The sequence below is a fragment of the Hibiscus syriacus genome, unplaced genomic scaffold, assembly GCF_006381635.1.
Source record: "Hibiscus syriacus cultivar Baekdansim isolate YM2019G1 unplaced genomic scaffold, ASM638163v2 tig00111027_pilon, whole genome shotgun sequence".
In the NCBI taxonomy this organism is placed as follows: Eukaryota; Viridiplantae; Streptophyta; class Magnoliopsida; order Malvales; family Malvaceae; genus Hibiscus; species Hibiscus syriacus.
This window is the reverse complement of record NW_024062960.1, coordinates 4,092,415-4,109,861: the sequence shown is the minus strand read 5'-3', so window position 1 is coordinate 4,109,861 and position 17,447 is coordinate 4,092,415. Positions and strand designations below refer to the sequence as shown.

Genomic DNA, 17,447 nt, shown 5'->3' with positions numbered 1-17,447 from the left:
TACAGAAAAAAATTTCTGCATCAAATGGAATATCTGTAACAAGCTTCTCTAGAAGGCATGAAATGTTTCGTGTCACAGAGTTGCCGCGACCTCTTCAAGGGATTGAAGTTGTGTCGTTAAGAGTAAATCTAAGGGACAGAACGTGCGACTGCGGGTTTTTTCAAGCTCTGAAGTATCCATAATCTCATGTGATAGTAGCTTGCTCGTATACACGTCAAGACTATAACCATTTTATGGATCCCGTATACTTACTATCTGAAGTTTTTAAGGTATACGAATTTGAGTTCCCCCCCATAGGTTCAAGATTGGCTTCCAATTGTACAAAATCCGAGTTTATTGAGGGAGCGTGGTCGTCCAAAATCCAATCGAATTCATTGCGATATGGATATTCGAGAAAGATATAGACAAGACAGAAGATGTGGGCATTGTAGAAACCCAATACACACTAGAAAAACATGTCCACTTCTGTTGCCATCAAGTAACAATTGATGAGGAAATGATGTATTTGTTTATCAAATAATAATTCTTGTACTTCAATTTGCATTTACTTCAAGTTAATGTCATTCGATAATCGCTGATGAAGATTAAAAAAACGATACAATAATACGAGATTGAACGTTTGCGTTATATGTGATTATAATAAAAGAGATAATAAGTGACAAACTTAAGAAAGTTATCGAACACAATCATTAAATTTTATCAAACTGATAACAATTTGGCATTTCAAAATAATTTTAAATACAACAAACTTACAATAAGTATTAAATGGTAAATGATAACCAAATTACAATAATTGATATTAAATGATAATAAACAAAATTAACTGAAATACATTAAAAAAAAAGTCCAACAAATTTAACAAAATAAAGTAAGTATTAGATGAGAAATAAAAAAAATACAATTAAAAAGTCCAATAAACTAAATACAAATATAATAAAAAACAAAATATATCGATGCCTGCGACGCGAATGTGTTTCGCAGGGCGATGGCTGTCGGTCTCGAGGAGGATTTATTCGTATCATTGGTTGTGACTTCTCGCTGTCATCATCGCCGCCACCATCATCGTCGTCGTCGTCGTCGTCATTCTGAGTAGGTATATGAGAACCTGATGACGATGAAGCACTTCCATAGAATAAGGACCCTGGAGGTGTATGACTGACTATCCCACCGGCCTGCGAAAACTGGGAAAACTCATATAACCCAGACATCGCTGAGTGTGAAAATTATATAGGAGATGTCTGTGCTACGGCCATGGGTGATGAGGCTGAACCCGCCAAATATCCAGTATATGAACCCTAAGTCGGATATACAAATATAAACCCATAATATCCTCTATGAGGGGTCATCTGTGACGGTGGCGGCAGCGGAGTCATAAAACCAAGTGATGGTGGCGGCGGCGACATTGGGTAAGGGAATGACGGCGCGGCATCTGGTAATGGAAAGGCGGTGGCGGCATCATATATGGCTACGGTGGCTGATGTGAAGGTTCTGCTGGTGCAACTGAGGATGAACCGGAAGCACTTACTCTCCGTCCACGAGTCGGGGGACAATGGTGCTGTGTCGGTGAACGTCTCTATCCATGTCACGGAAATGTCTACCCTCGTGCATCCTCGGGAAGAAGAAATGGTTTCCCGTTACTGTTGAACCACTCGTAATAACCCTCAGCAACCATCAATAGGTCATAAAAAATGGGCTCTCTACGGGGAAGGTACCGATGTCGATCCTCCTACAACACGACCCACGCATGATGCCTCACTAGCCAATCTGTATTTGTCTTGTTGCGTCTATCTGTGCTATGCAACTCGTCCATATTGCGAGGTGCTTCCGGAATTGGTTGAAAACAACCAAATTGTCTGAGCACGCGATCAGTAAAGTGCCACTCGACGGTTGCATAACAGATCAATGGGATCATCGCCATCCAAACTTCTGATGAGCCCCTCAACTCAGGTAGGATCACAGCCCTCACATCTTCAGTAAAATATGACACACATTCAAACTAAAACAAATATATATAATTTTTATCAAAATAATAATCTAATTATATAACTATAATCTAAAATCGATTTTTAAACATTAAAATTCATACCTGTGTGCCAGCCTACTGATCGATGAGCACTCTAATTTTTTCTAAATCATCAGGTAGTTCCTGATGATTTTTCCTATCAGTAGACCGCCTATTCGAGGAAAAAAATATTATACGTTGTATAAAATGATTAATATACGAAATCAGTTTTACAATTACCTCAATAGTAGTGGAAATACGAATGGGTTCTTGACAACGGGACATAAAAAGGGCAATCGATACCGTGCCTAAGACTACAGCAGCAGGAGACATCTGCCGATAGCATTACGCATGTAGTCAGTGGCTCGACACATCTCGCTATACAAGAAAGCCAAAACTGCCGAGCCGTAACTGAGTGATCCGGCCAGATGAAAGTCGCCAAGGTGTCGCAACCACATGTAGTGAACTTGGTTGCACGATTTTTCCAGCATCAACAACCCTCCTATCAGCTACAGTATGCATGCCCGTGCATACATTTTAACTTCATCCTCAGACGCGTCCTCGCTCAAATCACGAAAATTGGCATCTAACCAATTTAACGGTATCCGACCACCGTTAAAATTTTTCGGGACATGTCCTAGATTATCCCGACACAAAGCAGTCCAGGAACCATACGCGATCCCCGATATCACATCTCCATCCACCGGACGCCCCAGGTGCATAGAAACATCCTCAAGTGTAACCGTGCACTCTCCGCACGGAAGATGGAATGTGTGGGTCTCCGGCCTCCACCGTTCTACTAAGGCAGAAATCAGGTCTGGCTCTATCTTACAGTGACCCTGATATCTACCTATGTAACCGAATCCAACCTCTACTAAATACGGCAAGACACAGTCCTTCTCCTAAAATTAAATAATTACAAAAATTAATTCTTAATCTAATAATCACGCATTAAATAAATCAACAAATTATTACTAATAATTTAAATTAAATTAAAACGTTAAAATGTTACAGTATCAGCAAAGTGTCGAGATATATGATTTGCATCCAAGCGAAGTAGATCGTCTGCCATTTTATAGCTGCAAAAAAATTAAATAAGTAAAATATTAAATACTTAAATAAATTAAATACAAAATATTAAAAATATAATAAAATATAACTTAGAAGAGATTATAAGAGTATTTGAGATAAGTTGAGAGAATTTGGTGTGATGAAAGTGATTGAGGATAGAGGTATTTATAGGGAGGTTTGGGGGTATTGAAGTCATGGTAGTTGTGTAATTATACTGCGGCGCGCCTTCCTGACGTGTGTCAGATTCACAGGGAAGGTGCGGCCCCTGCCTCGCGCCTTAGGTGTAATTACACACCTATCACGTGCTTTATCCACGTGTATCCATGTCAGCATAAGGAACGCTTCAGGGAGCGCGCCTTACCCCAAGTGGCGCCAAATCAGCATATAACGCGGTGCAGGGGACGCGCTTTACTGCTAAGAATGTTAGATCAAAAAATATAATCTGACCGATGTTAGATCGATAAATATACCGATCACCGGGGATTTTTCGAAAAAAACTCCTATTTTGGCATTGTTGATGAGTACCAAAGCGTATCGAACATTAAGGCTGCTACTTTGTATCTTTTGTGATCTTTCTGTGCAGATTTTTCTTTTAGTCAGAGACTAAAACAGTAAAAACACAGTGGCTCTAGCAGTTGCACCGCCAACAACAGCCAAGCAACGGCTGGCCATCACACCCCAAATTCATGCCTACCCCTTATATTTGTCGGTTATGATTGTTATCGGATTTCGCTTGCAAAATCCCAACAAAATCTTTTCTTCGTACCCAAAAGCAATGACAACCCCTCATTTATTCTTTGCTTATATCAACAATGGGAGAAGTGTATTACTATTCACTGCACATTTTTTTCCCTTCCCCATCCTCTTTGTATTGTTTTGAAATAAGTTTTGGTTAAGCGACTATAAGACATAACCATTCCATATAAATCCATCCATGTATATGTAGATTTAAAAAGAATACACAACTTGCATCAGACTATTGGAGATTGAAAAATACACTGTCAAATTTTGTTATAGGGTTTAGCCCTACCCACTTGGCCTTGTGAGGTAAGAGTCGACATAATGACATGTTTTTCTAATCGATCAATTTGGTTTTATTATTTTTGAAGTATTTTAACTCTCAATATTTCAATTCTTAATTAAAATAATTGTTGTTAGATAAAAATCGTTAATTGACTAACAATTAAAATATATTATTGATATGATATTATCGTATCACCACTTTGATGATGTGACATTATCATATCATCACTTTGATGAAGTGATATGTAAATATCAGTAATTAAAGAACATATAGAAATATTTTATCAGTAATATGCTTTGAGCATTACTCAACTAATAGTTTTAATCCGGCATTACCTATTTTGACAAAAATTAAGACATTAAATATTAAAATACTGAAAAAATAAAATAAAAACTAAAGTGATCATTTAAGAAAAATGTTGGGAGTTAATTTTGTCATTATAATTATCTTTTCATGTTGGTCATAAGCTTTTAATATCATTAAATAATACAATTGGGGTTTTTAATATAGGCCTATTAAAAACATTGGGCCTATGTTTATTTGGAAAACGAAGCCAATATTTAACCCAATCGGCCCAACAAGCCGGTCATAATAATACCATACCAACAATTGGACAAACCGGAGTGAGTGAATTCGATGAACTAAAAAATGGAAATTGCCGCCCTACATGCTGCCAACTGCCCACTGGCCTACCCACCACCAATAATGTGGCGTCTTATACGTTGGCCCGGATCAGGTATATCAACTACCAGCGCATCACAATCAGAACGCTTTCAATTTTCAATACGATCAACGGCCACTATTAGCAGACGGATTTTGTCGAGCGGTTCGCCCGGACGCTTGTAAGCATCATCGAAGTCAATTGCTCTTCAACCGTTAGAATTTCAGGTATATTAATTTGTTTTGTTTAAAGAAAATTTTAGAATTTCATTTCAAAATCGCTAGTTTTCATTTTCTGTCTAGAAGAGACGGAGCTTTTTGAAGCTGTTAATCGTAACTATTTAGTTAAAATTAAGCTTTTTGTAGTTCAGTTAAAAAACCGCCGTTATAGTAAAAACTTGGTAAACTCTTCAGTTAACAATGGTGGTAGAGGAAGATGCTGCGCAGAGCTATTTACCGTCAAAGAAGAAATCAGAATCTGAGGATGATAAGAGGTAACCGCAACCTCTTATTTTTTGCCTTAAATTTTAAGATTTTGAGAAAAAATTATGTATGATTTTTGGATTTGGAATTAATAGGAGAAAAAAAATTGTTCCCGGTAGCTTAATGAAAGCTTTGATGAGACCTGGAGGAGGTGAATCAAATCCGTCAGATGGTGATCAGGTTATTGTTGGTTTTGTTAATCTGTTTCTAATTGGATAGCAGAATGCCGGATTGATCGTCTTTAAAAAAATTGAATAGCAATGCAAATACTTAAATTGTGAATCGGTAGCATTTTTGGATGCTTTGTAGGTTATATATCACTGCACGGTTAGGACCTTGGTTGGAGTTGTCGTTGACTCTACAAGATCAGAATATGGAGGTGAATATAGCTAAGCATTTGAGTAGATTTAAAGTTTTGAGTTTTGTCTGCTATGTTAAGTAGAGTGACTATTATATATAGGCAACCTTCTAGTGAATTTCAGAATGTTGATGTTTGACATGTGCAGGCCTGAAGTTAAACAATATACATAGTTGAATTGTCTAAAGGTATATGCTTTTTTGTACTGAGCTGTCATTCATTCCTGTTGCAGGGAAAGGCATTCCAATAAGAAATGTATTGGGCAAGAGCAAAATGATATTGGGGTTGTTGGAAGGTATTCCGACAATGTTGAAGGGTGAAGTCGCAATGGTATTATCTTTGTACTTTCTAGAATATTTGTTGGTCAAAATATTTAAACAGATGTGGAAACAAATGAATTATTGATGTGGAATTTCTTTTTATTCCTTAAAATATACTGTTAATCTCTCTTTTCAGTTCAAAATGAAACCTCAAATGCACTATGGAGAGGAAGACTGCCCCGTTCCAGTTCCAAATAGTTTCCCTAAAGAAGATGAACTCCATTTCGAGATTGAGTTGATAGATTTCTCCAAAGCCAAGGCAAGACTACAAGATTGCTGCAAATTTTGATAATTGTCCTTTTGCTATAACATTTTGGCACAAAGCAATTCCTTTATACAATGTGTTTTTCTTTCTCTTACAAGCTTTCTTAATAGTGTCAATAGTATTCATATGATGGTGCTCATGATATGGTACTTAGCTCTCAATCTCATTGTTGGATTTGGATGTAGCCTCTTTTAGTTCTAATTCCATTATATTTTTATGGCTATTTCCAGGTTGTTTGCGATGATTTGGGAGTTCTGAAGAAGGTATTGTACCTTTCTTTTATTTTTTTATTTTTTAACTTCTAATGTCATCATTATTTTTGGTTTGTTGCACTCTCTTGCTGCAAGGATTTTATTCTTTCTTTCATATTTGCACCAAATTTGTTTTATTCTGAAATATATCATGTAACTAATGCCTATATAATACTGATAGGTAATAGATGAAGGTCAGGGTTGGGAATCACCAAGGGAACCATATGAAGTAAAAGCTTGGTAATGGTTCTCAGCCTTTTTACATATTCTTTTGTGTACATTGCACTAAATTTCCAGGATGTTTTTGATAATTTGTACGATGCATAATATGTAAATCATTCAGGATTTCTGCAAAGACGGCTGATGGGAAGTTAATTATGTCACACACAGAAGGAGAACCATATTTCTTTACTTTCGGGAAAAGTGAGGTAGGTAATTTATATTATTTTGGGGTTTTTTTATTCAGTCATCCTGGTTTTCTTTATCTAATGTGTGCTTGATCTACCCTGCTTCATTTATTTACGCTTAAGCAACTGTTGATATAATATTGCATTTGCTGTCATAACTTTTAGGTACCTAAAGGTCTTGAGATGGGAATAGGAACAATGGCTCGGAAGGAGAAAGCGATGATTTATGTTACAAAGCAGTACTTAACTCGCTCTCCCCTCTTGCCTGAGATTGAAGGTTATGAAGAAATTCATTTTGAAGTGGAGCTTGTTCATTTCATCCAGGTAAGTCATTTCTCTCATATTGATACCTCTCATAAATGTTTTATCATTTGGTAAACTAATTGGCAGATGTACTAATAGGTGAGGGATGTGCTGGGAGATGGGCGCCTAATTAAACGACGACTGCAGGATGGAAAAGGTGCTCCTTGGTATTTTATTAAACATCGTCATTGAGAATCAACTTATTATTAGTTCATGTTCTGTCATATTTTCACCTATGCATTCATGTGAAAGTTTTACTTTGGGATATGTATTTAACAGTTTTGCAATCAATTCTTATTTGATGGGAAGATTCCTAGGATGTTGTTTCAAAATTTTGATTTCCATGAGTTCCAATTAAGCGCTAGTTACTGCTTCCATTTTTTTCTTCCTTTAAGTTTGTCTGCCAAAGACCCTGGTTGTGTGACTGCACAAATGATGGTTATCTTTTCTGTTTGGAATAACCAGGGGAGTTTCCCATGGATTGCCCGCTTCATGACAGTCTTTTACGAGTCCATTACAAGGGCATGCTTCTTAATGAAAAAAAGACAGTCTTCTATGATACAAGAGTTGATAACCAGGGAGAACCTTTGGAGTTCAGTTCCGGGGAAGGGCTGGTAAGTTCACCATAGTAAAGTTGAACAGGCTTCTTGAAGGATGTCCATTTTTGTTTGGTTCTATTTATACATTCATAACATATATGGTTGAAATCAAATGTTAATTGCCTACCAAACTGTTCTCTTTTAAAGAAAATCATCATTCTAAGACTGTTTATGCCTTAATCAGTTGCCTTTTATTTTTCTGTACAGGTCCCCGAGGGATTTGAAATGTGTGTTCGCTTGATGCTTCCCGGAGAGATTGCTCTGGTCACTTGCCCTCCTGACTATGCATATGACAAGTTTTCCAGGTCAGTTTTCCCCCCTCTAAATATATCTTATTTTATGTTATTATTTTGTGCATGTCCTGAATCCTTCTCTTTCTATTTGATTAGGCCACCTAATATTCCTGAAGGTGCTCATGTTGCATGGGAAATTGAGCTTCTTGGTTTTGAGATGCCAAAGGTAACAAAGTCTTATTGTAGGAACTTATCTATGATATGGTCATTAAATTATCAGTATGCACCAAGTTATTATTAAGAAAGAGTTGAATCGTTCCTTTTACTTGCTTTAGTTCCTAATTTAAACCTTTATTACAGGATTGGACTGGTTTGAACTTCCAGAGCATTATGGATGAAGCAGAAAAAATTAGAGCTACGGTATGTGGCTTACTCTATGTTTGTATCTTCGTCAATGAGCCATTTATCCATTTATTGGATGTCCGGTACTTTGGATTCCCATCTCCCTATGTATGCTTGCATTCTATTGCACTAAATCAAAATAATTATTTACCCTTGTCTTTTTTGTGCTGTATGTAAGGCATGTTATTCATATAATTATATTTAACCATTACACTATCATTTGTATGCAGGGTAATCGACTCTTCAAAGAAGGAAAATTTGAACTTGCCAAGGCAAAGTATGATAAGGTAGTGTAGTTACTGTATTTCCTAGATCATATATTTCCCAGTACCCAATACTAACAATGAAACAAATAGGCCCAATGAGGTAAACAATGATAATAAATGGTAAAAACCAAATTATATATGAAGTGATAAAAAACCTGAGTCTGGATATCATGTTAAACATCCCATCCAAGATGCATGGTAATGGATTGAAAGTGAACTTGAATAAAGCATAATTAACAGACGTTCATGTCAAACCAGTAGCAATTTTCCTATTATGGTGCATTTAAGTGAATCTGTAATTCAATTCCTTGTGTTGCTTTATATGTAGGTTCTTCGAGAATTCAATCATGTGAATCCACAAACTGATGAGGACGGAAAAGTGTTTTTAGACACAAGAGTAAGTGTCATCCTGCCTCATGCTAACTGAAAGGGTCTATTCTTTTCTGTGATTGACCAGTTATTACATGACGTTAGATCAACATGTTTCTGGAGTTTGCTAATCTTTTTCCTGTTTTACTACTTGAAGAATTTGTTACATCTGAATGTGGCCGCTTGCTTCCTCAAAATGGGTGAATGCAGAAAGTCCATTGAGGCTTGTAATAAGGTTAAATTGAACTTCTCATCTTTTTCTCCTTTAATCATGAAGAAGGTGGTTTTGTGATTTTATTGGTGTCCTGGGGAAAGATACATTATAACAATCATAAATAATTTTCCTACAAGAGTTATGGTAGCGTTTGGGGGCTTGGATTTGGATTTCAACAGTAGTGTAAATTGAGTAATAAAATGCTTAAATGTAACATCCATCAAATTCTCTCAAATCCATGGATTTGGTTGATGCCTATTTAGTAGTGATTTTGGAATCCCTAATATAAATTTGGATTTGTAAATCCATGTTTTTATGCTTTTCAACTAATTATTGTATTGAATCTTAACTATTTGTGTCTAATGTATACATTTCATTTTTATCATTTACATAGGAAATGAAATCCAAATCCAAGTTCCCAAATGAAGCATTAACGATATTCGAAATAGTCAGATGTTATTTCATAACTCATTGATTGGTTTCTGAAATTTAGTAGGGATGACTCGACTCTGAGTACATCAAGTCTGGAGGTTTAAGTTCAAACCAAGGAATAAATAAAATAAAAACATCAAAAGCAATACATCTGAATTCCCTTTTCACCCTAAGCTGCCTTCTGTTGTACTTGTTTACTTATCTGAATAATTAAACCCTCCGACGAAATCCATCAAATTACGGATCTTGATATGTTTTGGTGGAACCATGTAGGTGCTAGATGCAACCCCTGTACATGTGAAGGCTCTATACCGTCGTGGAATGGCTTATATGGCTGCCGGAGATTTCGAGGAAGCAAGAAGTGATTTCCAAATGGTAGTTATAATGTATTTCATTTAGTTGGTCTAAAACTGGGTTCTCTAGCAATCTCTAACTCTCTTTCTGGATGCTATTAGATGATTAAAATCGACAAGTCTGCAGAACCGGATGCAACAGCCGCTCTAGCGAAACTGAAGAAGCAAGAGCAGGTGTGTTAATTAGCCATAGAGTTTTTTTTTTTCATTGTGGAAATATGGGAAATCATTACGTATCACTACCAACTTATGAGCAGGAAGTTGAGAGGAAGGCTCGGAAACAATTTAAAGGACTATTTGACAAGAAGCCTGGAGAAATTTCGGAAGTTCAAGTCGAAGAGAAAGCTGCCAGAGATGAGATCAGTGGCGAAATCCAGAAGAATAGCGAGGGCTCTTCATCAGAAGGGGGTGAGCCTCCGGATTTTCCTGCAGCTGCAGCGACACCTCCAGTAGGTTGGTTCTACAACTTGTGGCCCACCGGTGGAAGACTCTTTTCAGCTCTCGGGTTTCAAAGATGTACCGTACTCTGATACATGTAGGATACACTTTGAAGATGAGAATCCGAACTTGACACCATTGCATTGACTGCAGAGTGCTTAAATTAGTTCTTTCGTTAAATAATAAAAATTTTATGGTGCAACTTCATAGTAATATATATCATCAGTGATATATAAGAAAGAAAAGGCAAGGCTTCTTCCTGTTCTTTCTGAGAATTATTTTCATTTACATGGAAAAACCTGATTTCAAACAGAAATGTTTGTACTCAATATCCAATTATTTATCAGGAAAATTTAAGGTGAAACAGTGAAAATAAAATAAAAAATTAGGGAAATGGTGTTCAAACAGAATTATGATTGCTATAGTAATCCCGAAAGTTGTCAGAATCTGTTGGCATTTTTGGTTTTTGTATTTCCAAGACTAAAATGAAGAAAATTAAAATTATAGGATCAAAATAAAAAATCTTAGGACGTCTGAAGTGAAACTGTGATGTATGTTATAACAAAGGAGAGGAAAACTTGGAAAGGTTATAATCTTGTCACTGTTTTTGTTTTAAAAAGTTTCGTTTTTACACTACAATGGTCAAATACAAAATAAATTAAATTATAAAGGATTGAAATTTTTTTTAAAGTAAAAGTATACGCAGCATATCTTCATAAATAAGGATTTATTTTGTAAAAATAAAAATAAAATTTTAATTCTGATAAATTAAAAAAATGAGTTTAGAATTATTAATAAAAATAAAAATAAAAGAAAAAGTAAATACGAAATGAAACCGATAACAATGTGAATTGAAAAATCATTTCAATCGAACATTTGATTATAAAATTATAATCTTTTTAAATTCTATATTATAGTTATAATTCAAACAACAATCAAAGTAATAAATACTGTAGACGTATAATTCCTTTTAAATGGTTTATTTTTTTTAAAAAAAATTATTTTTCTAATTTAACATTGAAAATATAAGATTAAAATCGTCTACCGGAAATTTTATCAATGTGAATGTAAATTGATAACTACGAGTGATTTTCAAGATTAAGGTAGATTTCATTTCCCCATAATTTTTCCTATTTATCAAGAAAAATGAATTGCAAATATGAGATCCATTTTGATGGTTAATCTCAATTTTTAATTTTCTCCATCTAACAAATTTTAAAAAGATATAAAAATAATAAGTTTCATTATGTAATTATATCCTAACCCTATATATATATACGGACCAATGAATATGGATTCCAAAAAATAATCCTAATAGAAAATAGTTCTAAAATTGACATACAAAATCCCTATAGAAAAAAATGATACGATGTTCTTGGGAAAATTCTTGAGATTCTAGAAACTTTGTTCAAAGAGTGGAGTTTTTTTGTTAACAAAGATTTGATGGTTTTTGGAGATCTTTCTAGAGATTTAACAAAAAATAAATTATTTATATAATTAGTAATAACTATTATGATCAAATTTTTATTTTTGTGTTATACGGTTTCTAACTATTCCTATCCAAAGCACTTTTGACACATACCTTATATCTAGGGATGGGCATGGGTCGGGTTTTTGGTCCACCCGACCCGACCCGAGAACAAGACAGCATCCACCTGAGAACCGACCCGATCCGACCAAAACAAGGTTTCACCCGATTTGATCCGACCTAAATATATGATATAGAAACTCGACCCTACCCAACCCGAAATAATAAAAAAGTTATTTTTATTCAATAAAAATAGTGACTTAATTGAAAAAAAATTATATATAGAGGGGTATTATTATAATTATCCCTAAATATATATGATAAAATTATATATTTTTCGGGTCGGGTCGGGTCGGATTTTTTCACCCTAAACCTGACCCGGCCCGAACCTAAATTTTTTTATAGAAAAATCCGACCCGTCGGGTCGGGTTTAAATGCCCATCCCTACTTAAACCTTACAACCTTGGTGCCAGCATGAGATGGAGGTGTCTGGACTATGGGCATGCTTTTAAGTCAAGTAATTTCTAACATTATTAACCAAGTTATCAACATTTCCAAACCCTCCAATCGTACATATTTATCATTTAACAATACCTTCTAGAATTAAAAGGAGGAAAATTCAATATTACCCTCTCACCAGGTTTCTTTAAATTTCAATTAAATAATGTGAACATTTTATCCAAATGGTTGACCCAAAGTCTTTGTAATTTGGAATTGTTTTAAAGATATTATATATTTGTTTTGATAAATTTAAGGTGGATATAAGATGGTGTTTGTTTAAAGATTCACCCAGCTACACGCTCTCGAATTTTACTGCTACCACTCACCAAGTTACACACTGGTCGGGTCTAGAATCAGGGTGGTTATGCTTGAATGTTGATGATGTGGTTTCTTCGACAACTGACCTTGGCTCTATCGGTGGCTGTTGGGGTAGTGTCAGCTCTTCACGCCGAACTTTGGGCGATTCTCATTGGCCTCCAATTTGCTCGGGACAAGGGGTTTGATTTTGAGCAGGTTCATTCGGATTGTGCAAAAGCGGTCGAGATGTTGAATGATACGAATGCGAGTCTTAGCTCTCTTTCTCTCTCTCTCTCTCTAGTAAGGTTCATTGATGCTTTTAGACATGGCGAATGGGCCACAACTATTATATGGATTCCACGAAACTGCAATAAACCTGCATATATGCTCGCTAAAAACGTTGATCCTAGCTCTCTGGAGATCATTTATTTAACGTCCCCTCCAGCTGTAGTAGTTTCTCTGCTAGAAATGGATACCTTGTATCTTCAGTTGTAAAGCTTTAGTTTCTTTTTTTCTACTTTTTCAATTTTAAAAAAAAAACTCTTAACCATCAAATATTGAATATCTATATTTGTATATAAACGATGCTAGAGTAATAATAAATATTTTAACTACTACGATAACTTCATTGATGCTTAAAGATGCTAATTAGATCTTAGGGTTCATTTGTTGCAACATGACAAATAGTCATGACCGTGTTTCGAGAAGAAAAAGAAAAGCCGGCTTGGCGGTTTTTGGGTTTTTGCGTACAAGAAAACGGTTTTTCTCCTTTGTACATTTTGGTTATTTAAAAATCACGTCTTTCTCCCGCCTTTGTTGAGTTATTCTTTTGTTTGAGGGTTTTGTTGAATTTCTGCCATAATTTTATGATAAAAATATTTCAACGCGCCTGATGAATTGTCGGCGTCGATGGCAAAAACGACCGCTGACTTGGTATTGGCTTCTTGTCATTGAATTCCACGCATTTGTTACTGTTAAACTAAGTTGTACTTTTTTACACAATCGACGATTTCTAAATTGTTATGGTAATAATAATAATATTGATGTGCCTTATTTGCATGTCATTTCTGCACTTCCGTTTTATAGGTTTGGGAGAATTTTAAAAAAATTTAAAAAAATTAAAAATTTAGAGGGACGATTGTCTCATCTGCACCTCCTCGGTCTATATCTATCGGGTTGATGGCTTGATGCAACGCGCTCTTCTTACCTGAATTACACTGACCAAATCACCAGCAGATTGCTCCTCTTCCCCTCTTTTTGGAACCATCATTATAACCATCATCTTTACCGCTTCACTCACCTAAGCTTGACACACAACAAATCACCCATCACTCCCCATTAGTTGAAACCATCACCCATCATCACTCTCAGTCAACCCAAACCTAGCAAGTACACCAATCAACGACAACAACAAACAAGTAATAACAAAAAATAAAAGTGTTAAAAGTCAAATAATTTAGGTACCAAATGGTGCTTTGTCAAAGTCAAAAATTAGGCACCTAATTTTTGTTGAAATTGGGTAATGGGATAATTAATTTTAGTCATTGTAATTTAGGGTATTTATAAGATTAGTCCTTAAGTTTCAACTATAAATACCCTAGCTCATATAGCTTCAAAATCATCCCAAAGCATTCTAGCTTTCTTCCAATACTAGAGAGATTTTAGAGAGTTTCTTGAGAGTTGTTTTCTCCTTTTTATCTAGAGAGAATTATCATTGTTTTCTCCTTGGTAGATTGAGAGGTTGTAATTCCTATTTTTCTCATAGTGAAATTCTTCTACCGTTGCCCGTGGTTTTTACCCTAAATTTTTAGGGGTTTTCCACGTAAATTTTGTGTCTCTTTTATCTTCATTTTTATTTTCTCAAATTATCAGTTGCGATTTTGCTCTATCCGATAGCCGTCTTCCGCAACAATTGGTATCCGAGCTAGATTAGAGTGTGTAATATCTTCTTATTATCTTTGTGGTTGCCACCAAAAGGTGGATCCTCCAACATAAGAAAGTAAGAAGTTATTACTCATTCTTTGAAGGTTCCAGAGAACTATTCACGATAGTGAAATAGTGGGAGCTATCCGTAAACGAAGCAATGGCAACGAAATTTGATATTGAAAAGTTCAATGGGAGAAATTTCTCATTGTGGAAATTGAAGATGAAGGCCATCCTGAGGAAAGACGGTTGTCTAGCAGCTATCAGCGAAAGGCCAGTAGATTTCACAGACGACAACAAATGGATCGAAATGGACGGAAATGCTATGGCAAACTTTCATCTAGCATTAGCAGATGAAGTATTGTCAAGTATCGAGAAGAAGAAGACAGCTAAGGATATATGGGATCATCTCACCAAACTGTACGATGCCACATCGTTGCACAATAAAATTTTCCTTAAGAGAAAATTGTACACTCTCCGTATGCCAGAATCTACTTTAGTGACGGAGCACTTAAATACACTGAACACTTTATTTTCTCAGCTTACATCCTTAAGCTGTAAAATAAGAGAACAAGAACGTGCTGAACTTCTACTTCAAAGTCTACCGGATTCATATGATCAACTCATCATCAACTTGACAAACAGTAATGTCACCAGTCTAGTCTTCGATGACGTTGCAGTTGATGTTCTACAAGAAGAAAATCGGCGCAAGAACAAGAAAGACAGACAAGTATATCTGCAACAAGCAGAAGCATTGACAACGATAAGAGGGAGATCAACAGAACGTGGCCAAAGCAGCAGTCACAAACATGGTAGATCGAAGTCGAGAAGCAAGAAGAATTTAAAGTGTTACAACTGTGGAAAGAAGGGTCACTTGAAGAAGGATTGTTGGAGTCTAAATAAAAACTCCAATCCACAAGGCAATACCGTAAACACTTCAGATGATGGAGATGATCTATGCTGTGAAGCGTCAACCACCGTGGAATGAAGAAAATGATTTGCAGATATATGACTCATTGATTCGGGAGCAACATATCACATGACCTCAAGAAGAAAATGGTTCCATCATTATGAACCTGTCTTAGGAGGATCTGTGTATAGTTGCAATGATCATGCCTTAGAGATTGTTGGCATAGGAACCATCAAATTGAAGATGTATGATGGAACAATTAAAGTTGTTCGAGATGTGTGGCACGTGAAAGGTCTGAAGAAAAATTTATTATCCTACGGATTGTTGGATAATAATGCTAGCAAGATTGAAACATGGAAATGAATCATGAAGGTGTTCCGTGGAGCGCTTGTGGTGCTGAAAGGTGAAAAGATAGCTGCAAACTTGTACATGCTGAAGGGAGAGACATTGCTAGAAGCAGAAGCCTCTGTTGCCTCATGTAGTTCAGATTCTGTAATGCTATGGCATAAGAAACTTGGACACATGTCAGAACAAGGAATGAAAGTCCTTGTGGAGCAAAAGCTACTTCCAGGCTTAACAAAGGTATCACTTACTTTATGTGAGCATTGCATAACAAGTAAGCAGCACCGGTTGAAATTCAACACATCAAATTCTAGAGGCAAAAGTGTTCTAGAACTGGTTCACTCTGACGTATGGAAAGCACCAGTTACATCCCTAGGCGGAGCAAAATATTTTATCTCATTTATTGATGACTACTCCAGGAGATGTTGGGTGTACCCTATTAAGAAGAAGTCCGATGTGTTTTCAACTTTCAAAAACTTCAAAGCGCGGGTGGAACTTGATTCTGGAAATAAAATCAAGTGTTTCAGAACAGATAATGGAGGAGAATACACAAGTGAAGAATTTGATGACTTTTGCAGGAAATAAGGCATCAAAAGACAGTTCACAGTGGCGAACACTCCTCAACAAAATGGAGTGGCAGAGCGGATGAACAGAACCTTGTTAGAAAGAACAAGAGCAATGTTGAGGGATGCAGGCCTAGAAAAATCATTCTGGGCAGAAGCAGTCAATACCGCCTGTTATTTGGAGAATCGAGCTCCATCAACTGCAATAGAGCTGAAGACACCAATGGAGATGTGGACTGGAAAACCAGCTGATTATTCAAACCTCCATATATTTGGAAGTATAGTGTACGTGATGCACAACTCCCAAGAAATTTCAAAGTTGGATCCAAAATCCAGGAAATGCAAATTCTTGGGGTATGCTGATGGAGTAAAGGGGTATCGTTTGTGGGATCCCACTGCCCGCAAAGTGATCATTAGTAGAGATGTTATCTTTGTAGAAGATAAACTACAAAGAAAAGAAGACGATGATAGCGCTGAAAAGTCAGAGACTACTCAGATACATATGGAAAAAGAGTTTGAAGAAGGAGATTATTCTGAAGCAGAACCAACACATGATGAACAAGAACTAGAGAGTTCTGAAGCTCCAACAACTCGTCAATCAGATCGTGTGAGAAGACATCCCAATTGGTACTCAGATTATGTTATAGAAGGTAATATTGCATACTGCCTTTTAACAGAGGACGGTGAGCCATCAATATACCAGGAGGCAATAAACAACTCAGATGCTTCACTGTGGATGATAGCGATGCAAGAAGAAATCGAAGCCCTTCATAAAAATAATACATGGGACCTTGTGCCACTACCACAAGGAAGGAAGCCAATTGGTAACAAATGGGTCTTCAAAATCAAGCGAAATGGTGACGATCAAGTTGAGAGGTATCGTGCAAGACTGGTGGTCAAAGGATATGCTCAAAAAGAAGGTATCGATTTCAA

At 36.2% G+C, this 17,447-nt stretch overlaps 1 protein-coding gene across 3 annotated transcripts; it reads left to right on the top strand.

The window, feature by feature from the left end:
* Window positions 1-4,867: 4,867 nt before the first annotated feature.
* On the top strand, window positions 4,868-10,777 carry LOC120151107 (peptidyl-prolyl cis-trans isomerase PASTICCINO1-like). Of its 3 annotated transcripts, none has more exons than XM_039163647.1 (21): window positions 4,868-4,985; window positions 5,172-5,251; window positions 5,336-5,420; window positions 5,550-5,619; window positions 5,831-5,928; window positions 6,055-6,177; window positions 6,414-6,446; window positions 6,616-6,674; window positions 6,778-6,862; window positions 7,007-7,165; window positions 7,244-7,301; window positions 7,610-7,758; window positions 7,951-8,048; window positions 8,133-8,202; window positions 8,337-8,396; window positions 8,609-8,665; window positions 8,973-9,041; window positions 9,171-9,248; window positions 9,933-10,034; window positions 10,115-10,186; window positions 10,270-10,777. In XM_039163647.1, exons 2-21 carry the CDS (start codon window positions 5,178-5,180, stop codon window positions 10,540-10,542), a joined length of 1,872 nt encoding a protein of 623 aa, XP_039019578.1. In that variant the 5' UTR covers window positions 4,868-4,985; window positions 5,172-5,177; the 3' UTR covers window positions 10,543-10,777. The 3 variants fall into 3 exon arrangements, with proteins under 3 accessions (XP_039019578.1, XP_039019577.1, XP_039019579.1); XM_039163646.1 differs by having other exon boundaries at window positions 8,337-8,486; XM_039163648.1 differs by lacking the exons at window positions 4,868-4,985; window positions 5,172-5,251; window positions 5,336-5,420; window positions 5,550-5,619 and having other exon boundaries at window positions 5,826-5,928; window positions 6,029-6,177; window positions 8,337-8,486.
* Window positions 10,778-17,447: the final 6,670 nt, after the last annotated feature.